At 38.6% G+C, this 19,134-nt stretch overlaps 1 protein-coding gene across 1 annotated transcript in view; it reads right to left on the bottom strand.

The window, feature by feature from the left end:
* The window catches only part of LOC119903655 (polycystic kidney disease protein 1-like 2), a 41,157-nt gene extending 22,203 nt beyond the window's left edge, over positions 1-18,954 (bottom strand). The window contains exons 1-11 of the mRNA XM_038719888.1: positions 18,669-18,954; positions 17,154-17,312; positions 16,862-17,056; positions 13,822-13,932; positions 12,010-12,157; positions 11,425-11,654; positions 11,097-11,287; positions 8,584-8,800; positions 3,769-4,529; positions 2,548-2,685; positions 2,215-2,361 (exon numbers count right to left, since the gene is read on the bottom strand). Coding sequence (XP_038575816.1) covers positions 2,215-2,361; positions 2,548-2,685; positions 3,769-4,529; positions 8,584-8,800; positions 11,097-11,287; positions 11,425-11,654; positions 12,010-12,157; positions 13,822-13,932; positions 16,862-17,056; positions 17,154-17,312; positions 18,669-18,954 — 2,583 coding nt within the window. The remainder of the gene's footprint in view (positions 1-2,214; positions 2,362-2,547; positions 2,686-3,768; positions 4,530-8,583; positions 8,801-11,096; positions 11,288-11,424; positions 11,655-12,009; positions 12,158-13,821; positions 13,933-16,861; positions 17,057-17,153; positions 17,313-18,668) is intronic.
* Between the last annotated feature and the right edge of the window lie 180 nt (positions 18,955-19,134).

The raw sequence follows: 19,134 nt of genomic DNA, 5'->3' as shown, positions 1-19,134 counted from the left end.
TTTATAAAAACAGACAAATTAATATAGTAGCATTAGAGCTGATTCATCGGTTTGGTGTGCAGACTCCTGAAAATCCTGATTTGGGGACAGCCGTAGCACACAAAACATGCACACACATAAACATGCCGGCACTCCTACTGACTTACTCGTATATCCACTGGTTCATCTGATGGAAATGTATGAGAAGGTAGCACTGGGAGAGAAAATGTGGGGCTGGAACTGTTGGGAATATTTATAGACTCTGTGTGCAAACTTCCTGGTGTCACTCTGAGGGAAAAGATTTTAAGTTACTCATATTAGTTAACTGGTTATTAGTCAGTTATGCGTTTTGAATTTTAGTTTGTTAGTGTTCTTCACTAGGTTTGCTGGTGTGTTCAACTCAGTCTGGGCATCTTGCCCCTAAATGTTTTGAGCACAGACCCAAATGATTTCAGAAGTGGTTTTGCAGGAGAGGAGTATTAATCTTCAGTATGAGTGTGTGCCACTGATTTGGAATTTTTGATATTCTTTCAGTTACTTATAAGATATTTAAAACAAAATGAACAATATTTTAACAGGTTTAAATTAACTACACACAATAAATGTTAGGTTAATAACATTAGCCATATAAAAATACAGACACTCATGGATGGCACTATATTTATTTTTGGTAAAAGCAGAAATAAAGTACATGCAAAGCAGGAGCACCCCATAATTCTAAATGTTTTTCATCTCCCAGTACATGGAAATGTTATAATTGACATTCTTGCCTAGAGTTTGATGAGAAAATCAACACCACACTCTTTCCCATTTCCAGTCTGTATGCTAAGATATGCTAACCAGCTGCTGGCTGTAGCCTGATATATACCATACAGACTACAGTGGTATCAATTGTCTCATTTCTCTCTCTCTCTCTCTCTCTCTCCACCAAAAATTAAGCGTATTTCCCAAATTTTGGATTATTTCTTTAAGTCTAATTGAGTCACAACTTCTGGCTGAAGAGGAACTTACCTTTTAACAAACACACCAATATGAGCTTGTTGGATAATAGTTGGCGCCTCATTAGCATCTTTAAACATTAACAATGCATTCTGTGTGTTGGTCATTGCAAGAAGAAGGGCACCAGATACGTTTTCCTGCAAAGGATAACACAAGGCATTTAAAACAATGAAGAGGTTTGGAATAAAATGTCAGTCACCTGCAAATTTAGACATTCAAGATGGATATTTCAGGGAAGATGGGTTATAAATCACTGGCCATGCTCCTGGTCACTAAACTTATTGTTCCTGACAACATTTTTGCCTAAGTGGTTGATAATAGACAAACATATTCCTCAGGAATATAGTTTGTTTGCCGTCCTCAAACTGAGAAGCACCGGTTTCAGCTGCAAACTCTGCTGACTGATGATTTGGACATTAAAGGGAGGACCAGTGGGCCTGCTAAAAAACACAGGCAAAAAGGCACACAGTAGTGTTGTAGTACTCGAGACCAGTCTTGGTCCCGAGATCGGTCCTAAGACCACTTTCTGATGGTCTTGGTCTCGTTTCGGACTCGACCGCATTTGATCTCGGTCTTGTCTCGGCAAGTCAAGACCATAACTTTGGGAATATCAAAAAAATTGCTTTTATCTCATTTATTTGTTAACATCCTAACTTTGATTTGATGTAAAACATTTTGCTTCAAATACAAACAATAACCCTACTTAAAAATGTGTTGTTCCCGTTAACGACTGTCACAGCTACCCGCAATAGTAAGCACATAAAAGTAGTGTTGAATAAAGATGCTTACGTTGATTTCAGCTCTTAGTGTTCAGACTGTATGTGGGTGCTTTAATGGGAATGTGGATCTTTCAGATCACTTTGAGAAGTAGTAATTGTGTGTCATGTAATGTGGGGAACCGGTCTTGTCCTTGACTCGGTCTCGCCCTCCCTCGGTCTTGGTCTCGACTTAGTCTCAGCCCCTAAAAGTCTTGGTCTTGAACATTTAACTAGCAAAGTGGAGCTGGACATGCCCTAAATGTACCTAGGCCATGCACATCAGACCATGTGCTATAGTAGAGCGCTTAAATAGGGTGTTTCAGAACTAATGTTCCTGGTAGGAGCAAAGTTGCAAATATACTATATGTGCTCTTGATGGGTTACAGTCACTGATCAGCATTTGTAATATTTAAATCATCCAACCTTACATAGTGAGGTAAATCACGTCAGCATGGGCTTTAAACGTTAAACGACTCACATTGGAAGAATAGTCCAGGATATTGCTTGCTCCTTCCACAATGGTGCTGGTTGCAGAGAATATTTCATTCTTGCTTTCTTCACTTTTGTTCAAATTCATGTGGAGGAGAGATGAGCTGAGGTTTGCAAACAATAATGAAGCCTCTACCTGAAGGTGGGAATAGATTCTGACAATCACGGACATTTTTAGGATATTCATGGACATTCAAACACATCAAATATACAAAAATTACAAGCCTGAACTAAGACAGCCTTGTCCTCCCAATGGCTATTCATTAACATGACTGATTTATTCCTCCCTCCTATAAAGTCACTTTTTACTCACTGGTCGTACCTGAGCAGAGGAGCTGAGTTCAGTGCCTTTCTGGACGAGAGCAGAAACTCCTTTGGTAATCGCCTGAACATCCGCTGGAGTGTTTGGGGGGATTTTGCTAATTGTGTCAGTCATAATCCCCAGCATCTGCTCACGAAGCTTCAACAGACAAAAGCATTAAGTATTCATGATTTTGTTATTTAGTTTAGTATTTAGTAGTACAATATATTTTGCACACAGATGATTTCTGTTTCTGATGTCACGACACACTGTCTCTCTGTAGGTTGTACTTAGGGCATGGACCGACTTAACTGAGTCTTGAACATTTGTGTCGGCCGCAGTGACGGAAGGTTACAAAGACATCAAACATCAAGGGGAGGAACACAGAAGCTTATCATACATGCCTTTACAATCAGTGTTGGGCAGGTTAAGTGATAATGTAATCCACCACCCTTTACCTATTACTCCATAAAAAGGCATTGCATTACTTTATTAGTTACTCAATTGCAAATGTAGATATATTTTTTGTTATGGTATTTGCATTACTCAACTCAGCTCTATCCAAGGTACAGTTCTCCATGTCAACAAGTCACATCTTCTAAATGGCATGTGAATAAGTACATAACAAGACATTATGATTTAAGTACGTATTTACTGACAATCAAAAGCTAGCTTAACTCTTGAAGCATTAAAATCAAATTACTGTAATCAGTAAGTGCAATTTGGTTTCTGGATTTCAAATTCAATACGCCGCTTTAGTACTTACACTACAGTAATATTTCTGTGGCAATTTTTCACTGCCCAACACTGTTTACTATTCTTCCCCAGTGTACTTATGTGGTGTTAGGGCTAGTATCAGGAGTAACTCTACACAAAATCCTTTGCTTTGCAGTACTGGCCTGTGGAACCTCTGACCCCACGCAGGATCATAGTGGTTAGGTGTGGTTTGGTGTACTTGTGACGACACCCAACTGTTGTTTAGTATAATGGCGGGGGGAATTCGGTCAATTTTTTTTTACAGAACTCTCTAGAAATTAACTTGTAAGTGTGAAAAGTGCAAATGGATTTCCTCCAAACATTTTACAATCTGGTTAAGGGATGTTTGCGAGTGAAGTTGTGAAGATTCTTGGATGGATCTAAACCACTGAGGCACTACTTGCTCAGATGCACTGACATTTTCACAGTCCAATTGATGTTTGCATAAATTTTAGTAATTTATATCTATAATCAGAGTATTTTTACCTTTTGCCTATCTGCTTTTGTTGACTTATCAGATTGACCGTTTAGTGTAGTGGACACAGAATAGATGATTTGTCCCAGATTTGCTCCTGACAGTAGACCTTGTTTCTTTAGCTGAGCCACAGCATTCTCCACTGAAGCCGTAAGATCATCTACTGAAGAGCTGGAGGCCATTGTGGAAAAAGCACCATTCTTGGTGGTGGTTGCTGATGATGTAACACCAGTGCTAGCACTGAGAGCAGGGGAGGTAGTAACAGTAGCAATAGTGGTGGCACTAATAGTGCCATGCGATGTCGTGGCAGAACCAGCAGCGGTAGTGGTGGCACTAATAGTGCCATGCAATGTCGTGGCAGAACCAGCAGCGGTAGTGGTGGCACTAATAGTGCCATGCAATGTCGTGGCAGAACCAGCAGCGGTAGTGGTGGCACTAATAGTGCTATGCAATGTCGTGGCAGAACCAGCAGCGGTAGAGGAGATAGTGGTGGCACTAATAGTGCCATGCGATGTCGTGGCAGAACCAGCAGCGGTAGTGGTGGCACTAATAGTGCCATGCGATGTCGTGGCAGAACCAGCAGCGGTAGAGGAGATAGTGGTGGCACTAATAGTGCCATGCGATGTCGTGGCAGAACCAGCAGTGGTAGAGGAGATAGTGGTGGCACTAATAGTGCCATGCAATGTCGTGGTAGAAGCTGGTTTCGTTGTAGGTGATGATGATGATGATGATGATGTCTCTATGGTGAATTTATTGCAAAGAGCTACGACATCTGTTTTGTATAAAAGAAAAAGAACAATGTGTAATGTGTATTATTTCCAAAACAATAAAGGTGACATTTTGGGAAAAACTGATTTGTTAAACTTGACTAAATAATAAACAGTGAAAGACCTACAACATTAAAATCAATCCTTTAAATAAACCGTGTGTAGTTAATTCCCTAGCATATATCAAACTTTAGCCTTCAGTTAACCAAGGATGTACCAGACAAAACTACTCTCATTATTAATGCTTACTTACTACTTATAAATTTTTGCAACATTGGACAAATTAATAATTGGTCTGGAACCTTAAATTGATTAATAGACAATGGCAAGATAATTCACAGAGCAGCTTTAACATAATTTTAGAAATGTGCACATACCAGAAGTCATCACTACAGTGACATCCCGATTTTTAGACTTTGCCTGTGCTAGAAAGGAATACTTCACAGTGTATTCATTCCCACCATTCTGTATATTTATAAGTGGTCTTTGATTTGCTTTATTGTAGCAGTCCTTTGTCTCAGCCTGTAAATAAATTAACATGTAAAGTCATTAAGTCAATGGAATTTATTTTTTTTTTTTACAACATTTAACAATGTTGGAGATTAATTTATCAGACTTACTGGCCAACCGTTGCTGTTTCCTGGGTCCTCAATGTTCCACACAACATGTGGACACTGGGTTTTACATTTCATTTCAATTTTTGCATCCTTGTTTTCTGTTACTGGGTAACAGCCTTCAGTACAATTAAAACTATGGTACAACAAAGATAATTTGGTTAACACTCAACTGGAACATTTACATTTCAAAAATGCTGTCCAATAAAACCATATGAGGGTAAAATGTAAAAACACAACCTATTTACACTTTTCTCCATGACTGATGAACAATTTAATTTGTTTGGAAATTTATGATAGGTCAAAATGTCTTTAAAAAACAATTTTCGTTCTGCTTCCTCTGTGAAGCAGTTTCATTTCTTTTAATAACTTCAATAGTGTCATAAATGTTAAGTGGCAGATTTCCACTGTACGAAAAACACAGTTAAACAGGAAATATTTTCAGGTTCAGTGCGCTTAGTGATCAGAGCGGATCAGTTCAAAAACATTAAGTACCTTAACCAATTTGGCATGTTCTGAGATGGGGTAAAGGTGATGCATATGGATTCACCACCACCCACATTATTACCATTGTTTATCACATTAAAATGGTAATTATTAAACTGAAACGGATTTGGTAGGCAGTTTGGTGTAATGGTGTGAGTCAGTCCTGAGGAACCCCCTTCACAAACACATGGATTTCCTGTGAATCAACATGGAAAGTCATTATTCTACTGCAGTAACAACTGAAATGCTGATGCAAAACATTTAATGTTGTTTATGTTCAGTTCATGTTCAGTTTATAGTTATGTATACACATCACGGGTGTTATGTATCTTTAGGGCTGCACGATTAATGTAATCACAATTGCGATGGTGTCGTGCAATTACATATGAGCAAAATGGGTGCGATTTAATAAAACAGAAAAAGTGTGTGTGACGCTCTCTTCTCTGAGTGCGCTGCAGTCTGCTCATTATCTCCGCCCACACGGGGCTCTCACACGTGCCCGTAAAAACAAATAAGCTTACGAGCAATGAGAAAAATGATTTATGAGCAGTGTTCGAGTAACTTTAAGACAACATTGACAACAAGATAAACATGGTGGGACCGCCACCAATACTCCGATCGCTCTGTGAGAGAGGCAGAGAGACTTCGGCAGCAGCTGAAGTGGTAAGACAGGAGAAAACTGGGAGAAGATAACCAAGCTTTGGGTTTGGCAATTAACGTTAGCTGTATCTGTGCCTTTTGTTGTTCAACATGTTCAACTTTTCAAAGAGCTTGTCAGTTTCACTTTTCGTCCACCGACCAATCACTGCCTGGGTGGGGCGGGACATTAAAAAAAGTTTGACGCGCTACAGCAAACTTGTTGAACAATATAATTATTGACAAGTTAGTACATAGCATTAACAAATTAGAGACCAATGTAGAGCCTTATTCCTGCACAAGGATATAATGAATAAAAACGACCTATAGAAATTAAACTATAACTATAACTATAACAGTTAATCCTGTAACTGAATATAATATTCAACTAGTGGTAAAAAGTATAATATTATATGAAATTCATGAATGTAGCAGGCTATTAAATATTATTGTTATACTAGCAGTATGCTATTAACTAAACATTATACTCTTTATTTAATACACTCATGTACAGTTCCTCCTCCAAGTTGTGGATAGAGACTCTGCAGTAGACAGACGTACATTGAGCCGCCTCCTCCATAGAGCAATATGCTCCCCTTGATCTGTTTTTCATCTGCTTTACTAGTTAGTGTTGTAAATATTGTTTATTGTTTAACTTTGTTCAAGTTGAGAAATACACATTTCAAAATGTCAGCATTTTGTGCATTTTCCGTAATTAAGCAAGTAGACTCATTGTACCATTTGTTCCATTATAATACACATATCGCAATATTGTCTACAATGATCGCAATATGACTTTTTCTCCAAATCGTGCAGCCCTATGTATCTTGTATCGGATTTGGACTGTGTATCTAAATATGTACCGCACTGGATCATTGGAGAGGGATAGACAGACATCACTCCTTATTTGGTAAACTTGAAAGGTCTGGCATACCCCTCATGTTAACGTGTTCAGATACATAGTCAACAACCACAGCTTCTTTAACCATATTGTAAAAAAGGGATCTTCATTTCTGTCAGTCTTTGGCCTGGATGAGTTTGTCTCTTCAGGCTATGAAAAATATCAGCTTTTTTTGGCATATTTTGGAGGAATTACTCAGTAACTGACAGATCTAATTTTTTACTAATGATCTGAAAACAGCAGATCTTGGACTTTAAGCAAAGGAATCACAGGAGATTTGCTAGACTCTTCCAATGATGATTGTGTATGTTTTTTTAATTACCTTTCCAAAACACAAAAGACATGTGTTTATCTGCTTGAACGTAGGCCACAATCTTTAGCATATCTGTCTAAATACCTTACTACCTAGTAGTAAGAGTATTACTTTCATGACCAGGGGAGCAGATAATGTATAGGCAACATAAAGCAACTTTATTAATATTAATCTGTGGGATTACAAGTTACGTTAAAAAAAGTTGTTGACCTTGATGAGTTTGGCTAAAGTTACTCAAGATAGCATACCAACACTAACTAAGCTTAGCAAACTCCTTTACATGTAATGTTACAGCCTAGTATGCTGTTCACACAATCAAAAGATAAACAATAGATCAAAATATGTTACCTGGTAAAACTTGTTATACATAAGTATTAAACTTGCAATTGTAAGCTTACAAAAGTGTTCATGTTTATTTGAAAAAGAGTAGAAAAAGCATGATTCTTACTGCAAGACCACTGGTATTGCATGTTCCCGTTAGGTAGTTTGGATGGGTCATCTATTGAAAGTGTGATGCTTATAGCTTTGGAAGATACTGAAGCTGAAGGTGTTGCAATTATTTTAACTGCAGATCTGATCACTCTAATATGTTTCTTTCTCTGAAAATGAAAGTGAACAAAAGGAATCTTGAATAATGCAGGATACACTTTAAGATGAGGGGAAAAGACAAACCATTAAATATTGTGAACAAAAGTAAAAGAGCTGGAGGGGGTAAGTATTGTTCCCCTAAATATAAAATATGACTATACTGTTGAATGTAAAAGGAAAACATTTTACCTGTCTCTTGTTAAATCTTAACAAATGGTCATTATGACCATTTAGTTGAACAAGTGTATCCTTGCCACAGGAAGAAAACATATCCACATCCACTTCCAAAGAAGAGAAGTCGTTCCATGCTCTGAGTTTCACTTGTACACATTCTGTAGCAAAATATTCAGTTATGAAAATAATGAATATTCAAGCCTGGTAAATAAAATCTGGACATACACAGCTGAAACATGAGAAATGTAGATTTTTGTAGATGGTTGTTGATAAAGTGCTTTACAAATAATTACATTACAGAGGTATTTTGCCTCATAAGTGGCCCCCATTTTTCATGCCTCCCATACCTTGAATCGGGTGGCCAATATGAAAAATTTCCTTCTTTGAATTCATTTCTCTGGTCTCAGAGAATGAGCTGTTGTCTCCAGCCAGAGAAAAGAGGAGTAGCACAGGCGCTCCCCGTTCAAGGGAAACACCAACTGTAATATCTGCAGAGTCTAGACAATCATCCCTCTCTGTCAACACAGAGGCCTGAAGCCCGGCTACTTTCTCCAACACACACATCTGCAATATATGAAGAATTACAAAACGGAAAAACCAATTTCTCTTTCATATCACAGAAACACAACACAACAGATACTGATTTGGTAAGTATAATAGCGTGTCCACACAGACGGTTTAATAGTTTGTATTTTACTGGCACTATACGCTCTTAAACGTGTCCCAAAGCGTATTTTTTACACTTCAAGTCTATTTTCGTGATTGTGTATTGGGTTCTGACTGCTGCCAAAATGTGGGTGATCCTTAATTCAATACAGTGCTTGAATGCATCATGGAGCACTGAAGCTACTGTTCACTAATGTGCTGCTCATGCTATTTAACCCCCCAAAAAAAGTCCTTGCTTGTGGGGTAGTACTTTCCTAAGTACCAGAATTTTGGAGGGTGGGGCTTGCAGTGCTGAACATTTGCTACTTGCTTTAAGTTGAGCATTTCAGGTGTTTCAAATATACTTTGCTACTACTGCTCATCTCTTTTCCACTGTTGGCCCAATGACATTTTCAAACCAATGAATCACAATCAATACCCAGATAGAACATACAAGTCTTGCTGATGTCGGCCTGAGATCGTACGTTGGTATTATAATTATAGCTCAGAAATAGCAGCCAGTGTGCAGCTAGGCCTGCGGTGTGTTTACAGCTAACAGCTAATGGAGTTAAGCTAATACAGGGTCCAGAGTTATTGTTTTAGGCTTTTATTGTTCAGGGGGTTTCTACAAGGAGGCGAAATAGGTCTCCTCCTCTCCAAAACAAATGGACAGGCTGATTATAACATGTAATAAACCACGTTAAAAATCATGTTCCTCCGACTCTCAGGCAGAAACAGGAAGTGAGTGCTGCAAGCCAAACTGCTGCTGCTAACGTTAGCTCAGTTTAGGTGCTCAGTTTGTTTCCTGGTGTTTTGTCCTTCAGTGTTGATCCTTCAGGTGTTTATCCCGGGAGCTGAATTACCACCGAGGTTGTCTCCTCTCCATGACAATTGTGTCTCTTCAGCGGACGGTGGGTGTCAGCAAGCCAACCTTTTGTCGGCTTCAAATGCTTTAATGTCAGTCGGCGTTTGAGGTGCCCCATTCAATATCAACACCTGTCAAAATGTTTTTATGTGCTGAAGGTCTTTTAAGAACTTGAAGGCTTTATGCAGTTTGTTATTGAATATGTTATGAATTTGACTCGTGCGTGTGTTTATTATGCTTACACACAAATTAGCTATTTTTAGTGGTCAAGTAAATCTGGTTTTTATAATAACTTTTGCTCATGGACAGTGACGTTACTAAATAATGATGCCTGTCCGTCACATTGTATGGTTTACTTCATAGTAATAACATACATCAGCTTGTTAATTTGCCTAATCTTCGCAGGTCTTCAGACCACGGAGTAAACACACACAACAATGGGCTGAAGGAACCTATTAGTTAATTGAAAAGTAGATCCTGGGATTAAAAGTCCCAGGTACTTTTAGTGGAAGCACGGTTTTTCACTGGAGTGTAGCAAAGGATAAAGGCTCACAACCTGGCAACCCCAAATATATTTGTACCTATGCATAATAACCTGTTTTTAGTAAATGGTAAAATATGAATACATTTTTATTGTGCTATTGGTGCTTCTTAATAATTAATTTGTTAAAGGGACGCTGTGGAGTTTTTGACCACTAGTAGTGCTATAGAGCAACATTTTTACGAGTGGATCCCTGTTTTCTTGGTTCTAGGCATGTGCTTAAGGATGCAGACGCACATGACCAAGTGCACGAGTGACGCAATAAACATTCTTGCCAATGGCCCCACACTATTCTATGATCGGCAGGAGCTGGTAGTGTGCCAAGAAGATCCTGTTTTGGTTGTAAAACTATTTCTATTCTATGATCAAATAACATAAATGCACAGAAACATGTTTTTGTTTCTCATCTCTGCATGTTAGCGGAGCAGTAGCAACTGTAGCAACAGTTAGCTGACCCACAACTCAGCTAACGTTTGTTACAGTACTTGATATGTTGTTGTTCACTCTCATGGGATTTGATTTCACCAGAATTGCTCACCATCAAATCCATCTTTGATTTAACTTCAGATTATACAATTTCAGACCGTATGCATCCACTGTATTCTGGTGTTTACAGATACGCCACTAATTAGGTGATGGGATGCTAATACCAAAGGTTACATTTAATTTTTGATTAAACTCTTCAATCAGCTGCTTAATCAAATGATCAAAATGTTAAATCTTCTATTTCATACACCTACTATAACAATCATAACAAAAACACGAAGGGATGATTCATTATCATTTTCACATGATTAATGTTGATTTACCTGCAGGTCTGCAGACACATCAGGGAATGTGACCATGTTAGATGCATAAAGGGTCAGCTTGTGGCAGCCGGGCCCAAGCTGTTTCACCATTTCTGGAGTCACTGTGATGTTCTGGGGAACATTTCCCCTCACAACAGATAAACCGGACAACAATATTTCAGCACTCTGGATTCTGTAGGTCACATTTGTACCTGCAGAAAGAAAAGAGAAAAAAAGTCAACCAATACACAAAAAAATAAACTGAATGAATAGAACCTCATGCTTTTAAGCAGCAATATCAAATTGCACAGTATGAATTAGGGTATATTATGGACATCTTGGCACTTACCTGCTTTTACTTCCATTTGAGTTTGAAATGGCTCTCCGTAAAGGGCTTTGCAGTTGGTTGCATGAAAACACAGTTTCCCAGCACAGCATCTGATGATGCCAAACTGTGTGATGGGCTCCTGAATGGTAATTATTTTCTGAGCGACAATGTGCATCTCACTGCTGGTGCATTCAACTGCCACAACAAATGTACTTGGATATATATATTTGTACACCACAATGCTCTCCAACCTGAGAAAAAGCACAAATAGAAACAGTTAGTGATCACAGTAATTTCCTCCAAAATGCTGGCTAGTACATTTCCTATAAATCCTCTTAGTAATGTCTTTTGTGAGGCCTTGCTTCACTGTTAAATGTCTTTCAGCATCTACCCCTAAACATTGTAACATGTTCAATCAAATCATTGCATCGTCACATTTATTTTCTCAAACTTGACAAAGTTCAGTCCAGATCCACAAAAAACATTATACAACTGAGTGTAAGCGGACCTTCATGAGGAGAATCTGTGTGTGCAGGATACATTTTTCGATTCTTATTTTATACCCACATAGTCAGTCTCAGTCACTCTGTAACAGTTGCTACTCACCCCTCTGGACTGTGCAGATAAATAACATGGCCATCTCCTGTACTCAGCTTGCAGCTAAGATTTCCCCGGGGCAAATCTAAGAGCCACTTTACAGTGATGGTGATGTCATCAAAAACAGCAGCCACAGCAATCGCTGACAATGTGAGCCCTGGCGGGAGAAAATGACCAGTGCCTGTAACCAACAAGGCTTCCATAAAAACAGACAAACACAGATCCTCATCATCTTGGCAGACAGGCACAAATACTACAGGGATATTTAATACGGCACCAATAAGAGACCATCAATGTGATGCATCTGTTTTGCTCTGTCTCAGTATCTTTTGCTGCTTGAAGAGTTCCTTCTTGCGTTTGTCATTTGCTCTCTACAAGTAACTGCTCTGCTGATATTGAAATCATGAGATATGATGAAATTGACAGATTGAATAAATACATTTTAACCAACATCCCCTTTGTCAGATTTAAATGTTTGATTTTTTTTTTGAGTAGTTGATGGATTTTGCCTTTTAGGGTTTAATGGGTTTGATACACACATTGAGGTCACAGCCTGAACCTGAGTCTGTGAACCATAACACACATGGATTTCTGAAAGGACATTTTAAAGGTTTTGGTTTACAGCTTGAAACTAACTTGACAGTTGCTGGGTCCAGAAAAAAAAAAAACAATAGCAAAAATAGGCCATTTTCACAGCAGACATTTGGACTTGTCATAGTGGGAAAAGCACAGGTGTTACTAATAACATTAACAATGGCTCCGTTCTATTCAGTGTCAAGAATGCATAATATTAGGACCCTGAATCTGAAGCATTAAATGTATTATTTACACCTGTGCTTTTCCAGCTGTGACATGTCAAAATGTCTTCTGTGTAAAAGGCCCACGGGCGGCAGCCTGAGTAAAGCTAAGAGAAAACAAGGTAGCTGCCCCTCATGGCTATCAGTGATTGACTCCTGTCAATCTAATAAACCAAGATCCGAAACATATTCTGATTAAGCCTTAATATCTTTTGAGTCAAGATACATACTGGAAATTATTAGCTATTAAGACCATAATGTCTTGTGGTAAAAAAATAACTGACATAACTGACTGGTCTATCTTACACCTCGTGCAGAACGGTGCAAAGTGTCATTGGTAGTGGTGTTTAGTCAGTGGCTCAATATTTTCCTGCTATTTAAAGAGTGCATCATTCCGATAATAAGATGCTCCCCATTAAGAGAGACACTGTGCACATTTATGCGTGAGGCACAGCAACATAACTTCATTAATTCTTTAAATCTCCCACCACGGCAGGATTGGTCAAGATGCACTGACAGCAGCCTAATCATGAATGTAAATCGTTAAAGAAAACAGTCATACAGCATTAAAACACACAATAACGAAACCACTGGAAGAGGGAGAGCTGTGACCCACAACCGGTTTATCCTAGTTTAATAGACTCCAGTCTACAGTAGAGTTCAGACAACTCACTTGTAAACCGCAGAGCTTCAGAATAACATTAGGCATCTTATTTTCAAGAGGCACAAAAAAAATGAAAATAAACAGACATTTAAACAAAAATAAATACGTAAATAACAGTAATGATAAAGTAAATAATCTCTGTGTTTTTTGGAGCCAGCATCTACTGTCTGTAGATATCATAGACTACCTCTTTATTTGTTCATTTATTGGTTTCAGCTTTTGAACATGGCAGTTTGCACATGGATGATATAATAAAAGGTAGGATGTGAAACAGAATCAGAATCAGATCTGCGTGTCTTCTACTGCAAGTAAAGTGTGATTCCCATTTGAAAGGTTTAAAATTTAACTACTGTGACCTACCATCTTTGCAGTGGTAGTCCAAAGACAGGTAGCTCCCCAGCTGGGGACAGGGTTCACCAAAAGAGTCCATAACTTCAGAAATCTGGCAGACCTGACGGCCATGACAGTGGGCTGGGAAACACATGGAGAAAAATATCAGCCACTGATAACGAACAGCAATGCTAATGACATTATGACGGGAAGTTCTACCCATTACTACTTCATACTTAGCCGTTCTAGTGTCCCAGTGAGAAATGTTTGTGCTAACATCAACATTTTACTCAACTAACGACCCTAGAAAACATTCATCATCATCATAAATAGACTGCACTTCTGTGATACTTCTAATATGAGCACAGAACAAAGCACTTCACATTCACCCACATACACGCTCACACAGTCCCTGGACAGCTCATGTTCAGTTTCTTGCTCGAGGATGCTAGATATGCAGACAGGAGGATCCAAAGGGAACTGCATACCCAGTAACTACTGGACGACCTGCTTGACCACCTGAGCTGCAGCCATCACGTTCTAAAACCTGGCTCCGTGTTTCTAAATGCTTTTTCTCTAAATGGTGTAAGGAATTTGTGCTATAGCCTAGGTATCATGTGTATGCCATCAGCATCACCTGATGTGAACTTTCTGAATTAAACATCAACTGACGGCAGCATGGTGACTCAGCAGGATGGACCTGGCTTTGAACACAGCAGACCAGCTGGTGGATTTCTCAATAATGTTATCCCTGTGGCCCATAAGGGGAACATAAACCAATTGCACAGTGCATATGTGATGAACATGACGGTACAGTGTAAAGACTGGTTTTGAACTCTAAATGCATACGAGAAACCCCTCCCCTTTCAAAATTAAAAAATATTTTTAACTTTAATGTATTCTTTGTGCTAATTTATGTGTGTCTGCTAAAGGTCAGCAGAGGGTGTTCTAAGTTTAGCAAAGCCATGGCGCATCAATCCCACCGCAAGCTAGATTTATGCTGGGCTTACAGACAGTATACAGTCATGGTAGGGTGACCAGACGTCCCCGTTTTCCGGGGACAGTCCCCGGTTTTGGTAGCCTGTCCTCGTCTGGAGCTGTCCCTAGAAATGTCCCAGTTTTTAACTGTGTATTAATCATAGATTTTACGTGGCCAGAAAGACTGGACAGCAGAGCACACAGGTGTCATGCCGAAAAGTGATCGTCCGCCGAAAAGTGATTGCTGTCCGCAGGAGCGCGTGCAGCATGTTAAAGCAGTATCGCCCAGTTTCTTGAAGTTATATTTGACAGATTATAAAACCGAAATAGTCCCCTTTTTTTATTTCATATAATAACATTATATTTTTAATGACATACTGACCAACAAACAAAAAATGTACCCGGCTTTCATTTCACAAATCTGGTCGCCTTAAGTCAAGGGCAATAGCAGAGCTGATGTATATTGAGTTAACCTAGCACCAAATTGAACAGTGTTGCTGACTATTCAGAGTCATAAATGTGTTTTGCACATGTAAGAGTACTGTATAGCGACTGTTATGGTTGTAACAGTATTTTAGTAGCATAGTAGTAAAATACCTCAAGCATTTGTTTTGGTTTATATGCAAAGCTGGGATGTAAGCATGTGCTGGAATTTTAGCAGTTAGCATTGATGATTAGCATAAATGATTAGCACAAGTAATAGCCCCTTTCACACAAACGGGTGCTGTTTTAGTGCAAAACATTCTAATCATCATTCTAATCCTGTTACATCTGTGTGGGTTTACTGGCTGTTTAATGACATGAAGGTCAGGTGAATATAAAATTATAAATTGTTCAAATATTTGATTATTTTTGATTGCCTTCTGACGTGGCCAGGGCGTAACTGTTATGGCAGAAAATTGTGTTTGGTTGGATCCTGTCACTAGCGTCCGTCCCGCCTCCTCCAGCTCAGTCCATTTGTTTTCTTTTTTTTCTTGTCAGTCTGTTTTAAAAATTGTACAACTTCTCTGTCCACTTTTGCCCTTTGCTTCGCCCTCTCCTCCTGTACTGTCCGCTTCCTCATACCAGGATGGCTTGATATGGCCAGAGGGAGGATTGTTATGGCAAAAAATTGTGTCCTCTTGCATTTAATCTTTTATGCAAGATCTTTTACTATTATTATTATTATTATTATTACTAATATTGTCATGTCTTATAGAGATATATGTATTGTGTTTTTATCCTTAACCTTTCCTTCTTCTATGCTCCTTATGTTAGTCCATCCACATTTACTAGGGTTTAGTTCAGAGCTGGGAGATTGTTTAATGTTTTCCCTCTTTTGTTGTTCCTCTCCTCTCCTTGAATGAACATTCGAGGAGAGGATCTCTGTTCTTCAAAACATAGAAATGTAGACTGTGTAAATGATTATGCATCCCTTTGCTTGGGGCCAGATGCCCAAAGCTGCCCCAGGCAGCAGGTCTCTGGACCAGCTGTATAAGTGATTCAGTACTTCTCTGTTTATTCTCTTTTATTAATAAATTCTTCAAAGACAATGGTTTGTTGTTACTCAATGACTTGCTTAATCCCTCACCAGCAATACACAATTTGCACGACAGTACCCTCCCTTTTACCCAATGCATGCTCAAACCAGAATGAGATAAGGATGTTTGCATGGTCTGCTTATGCCATTAGTTAAATGCATGAGCTAATATTTACTCTAAAAGGGATGGATGCCACTGATGTATCTTTAATGCTATTAAGCTATTATTAAATATTGTTTGTTTTTACTTCCATTAGTGTCCTGCCAGGCTATCATTCTTTGCAGATAATAGTCTGTAGTGAGACAATATGTGCTTTGTAAAATCTGGCTCACTTCCTTCAAAAAGTGGATTGAATTTCATCATGGCTTTCATCCATGCATATATTTGTTTTCCTATTCTGATTTGTTTCTTATTGAGTTCAACAGATTTAATGCAAGGAACTATTATAAAGCTGAGAGTGGTTATCGCGCAAATCAAATCAGTTACCACCTCTGGATTACCAACAACTGAATTATATTGAAATAATTAATGTTTTTATTGCAAAAGAAAAAAACTATTTGACCTTGCTTTACCTGTTAATGATTCTGCAACATCCACCCAGCCGCACTGATGTTGTGTGGGTGTTGCTGATGTGGACTGGGAGTGCGTGGATCGACAGTAATAAATGTTCTTACGACCGTAGAAGCTGTCATCTATCATTAAGACTTGACCAGAACCACACTGCAGAGTGGTGTTATGGCCTGCACACACAGTGGATCTCCCAGACTCTGGAAAGCATACAAAAGCAGCACAAAGTTGTTATTCATTTATTCAGGATGATTCTGTATGATTTTGTTTTTTCAAGGTTAGAGTCAGAATACATACGAAACTGGCAGATAAAATGCAGTTCTTTGTTGCAGTCTCTTGTGGCTTTCCATTGGAAGCTAGAGTTTCCCAGTATGAGTCCACATGCTGCTCCTGGCTGTGGGCTGCTCACCCAGTTTGAATATGTGATTTGTGAACCATCCAGCCAAGAGAGAGGACCTGAGGATGGAACAAACCACTGCTGAACATATGATCACGTTGAGCTGAAGTGCCTATAACTACAATGACCTAAATATAGTGTAAAGAAAACATTACATTTATTGTTTCATGTATATTTGCTTCTGTACATTTGGTTGAATTCACAGTTTTCTGTAGTTTTCAGCGACCCTAAAGGGCCACTCTACCCATTCTTCACTCTTCAACATTTACTCAAAAAAGGCTAACATTAAAATGAAATAGCATTTATTGGTTTAAAGGATAAAGATCAAGATCAACTTTTTTTCCTCTAAGGGAAATTTTTCTTGGGCATCAGTGCCTGTGAGGCTGCAGTAACAAACAGTAACACATATGGACTTCACAATCACGTGCAAAACCGGGGGTATATTTTTTCTTACTATCAACAAATTTCATAAAATAATGAGAACATCAATAATGTATGGAAGGATTGCCTGTGTTACCAAAGTATAGTAGTTTATTCCTCTGCTATAGATCGATCTCTGTTGTTTACAAAATATATATAAACAAATAGATATGAGCTACATCATAAAACAGATAGAAGCAAGGAATAGATGTACCTATTAATTTGGGTATAATAATTTCTAAATCCTTTTTTACTTCTACAGTTCCAACATTGGAGAAGTGGGTAATTTTATCTGCCAAGCGAACACCTTTGTTGTAAATAGAGACACCTGGTAAGTACAGACTATTTTTAAATTGTGTAATGTACGTTTTTCACTCAAAAATATCTGCAGTGTGTGAAGTGATTTCCCACTCCAGTGAGGGAGAGAAAAGGCTTTACATCAGTTAAAAGGCTGTAATTAATGAACAGAGGAAAGTGAAATTGATATCTCAGTAGGAACTTTTTTTCCCAGACATATACCAAAGTGAGAACACATTGCACACAATTGCATCAAAGACTTTTTCTATTAATCACCAGTGTTTAACTATTCTCTTCAATGGTGTTCTGCGTTGCAGCATTTGATGGATTGAATCAAATGTGTAAGAGAGTTAAAGTTAAAGACCAAAAAAAGGTTGTGGTTATAGACCTCCTGATTCCCTGTCTCTTTTTAAAGTGCTATATTTGATCCTGGGTTTCTTATCTTTCCAGATATATAATTAACTGCAAGGAGGTAATAGTGGCACCACTGTACTGTAAAAACTTATCCTTGGTAGAATTTTAATTTTTACAACTAAATACATGATTACATTGACAAAGATATTTTACTACATGTTCGTCTTGAGACTTGATCATGAGCTTTTTGTTGTTGCTGTATATTTAAACTCATCTGTCTAAGGTGAGAATAATCCGCATGGCAGCGCAGCAGCTGTCTGTGTTCCACATTTCGGCCTTCTTACCTTCAACAGTTGGAGAATATTGCAGGCTTGTAACGGCAGAAGGTGCTAGTCCAAGCCACACGTCCTTCTTGCTGTCCAAGTGTCTTTGAAGGAAATGTTGAGTTTCTTCATCTGGGACAAATGCAAGGTGTGCCCCACGCTTCTCACACCAAGCCTGAGCACTGAAAAAAGTATGCTGGAGACCCACAAACTCATAGCAGGAGTCTCCAAGGGCCTTCTGATATTCTGGACAGGAAACAGTAAGCTTCGTCTTATCTGCAGCGCAGGACAGACCGTCGAGTGACATCAGGATCAACAGGTGTACAATTGTCCAGCACATTCTTTCTGTTTTCACTTCAAAAATCAAAAGTTGGTCTCACATCCCTTTTCTACACGTTCTTTGTGCTATTAGTGCAGTGGAAAAAAAATAAAGTTGATCTAATGTTCTCATACACACACCCTGCTGATGTCCTGCTTTTACTCTAAA

The sequence above is a fragment of the Micropterus salmoides genome, unplaced genomic scaffold, assembly GCF_014851395.1.
Source record: "Micropterus salmoides isolate LMB-PRFRI ecotype aquatic unplaced genomic scaffold, ASM1485139v1 Ms_hic_scaffold_15, whole genome shotgun sequence".
Lineage (NCBI taxonomy): Eukaryota > Metazoa > Chordata > Actinopteri > Centrarchiformes > Centrarchidae > Micropterus > Micropterus salmoides.
This window is presented reverse-complemented; position numbering and strand designations above follow the sequence as displayed.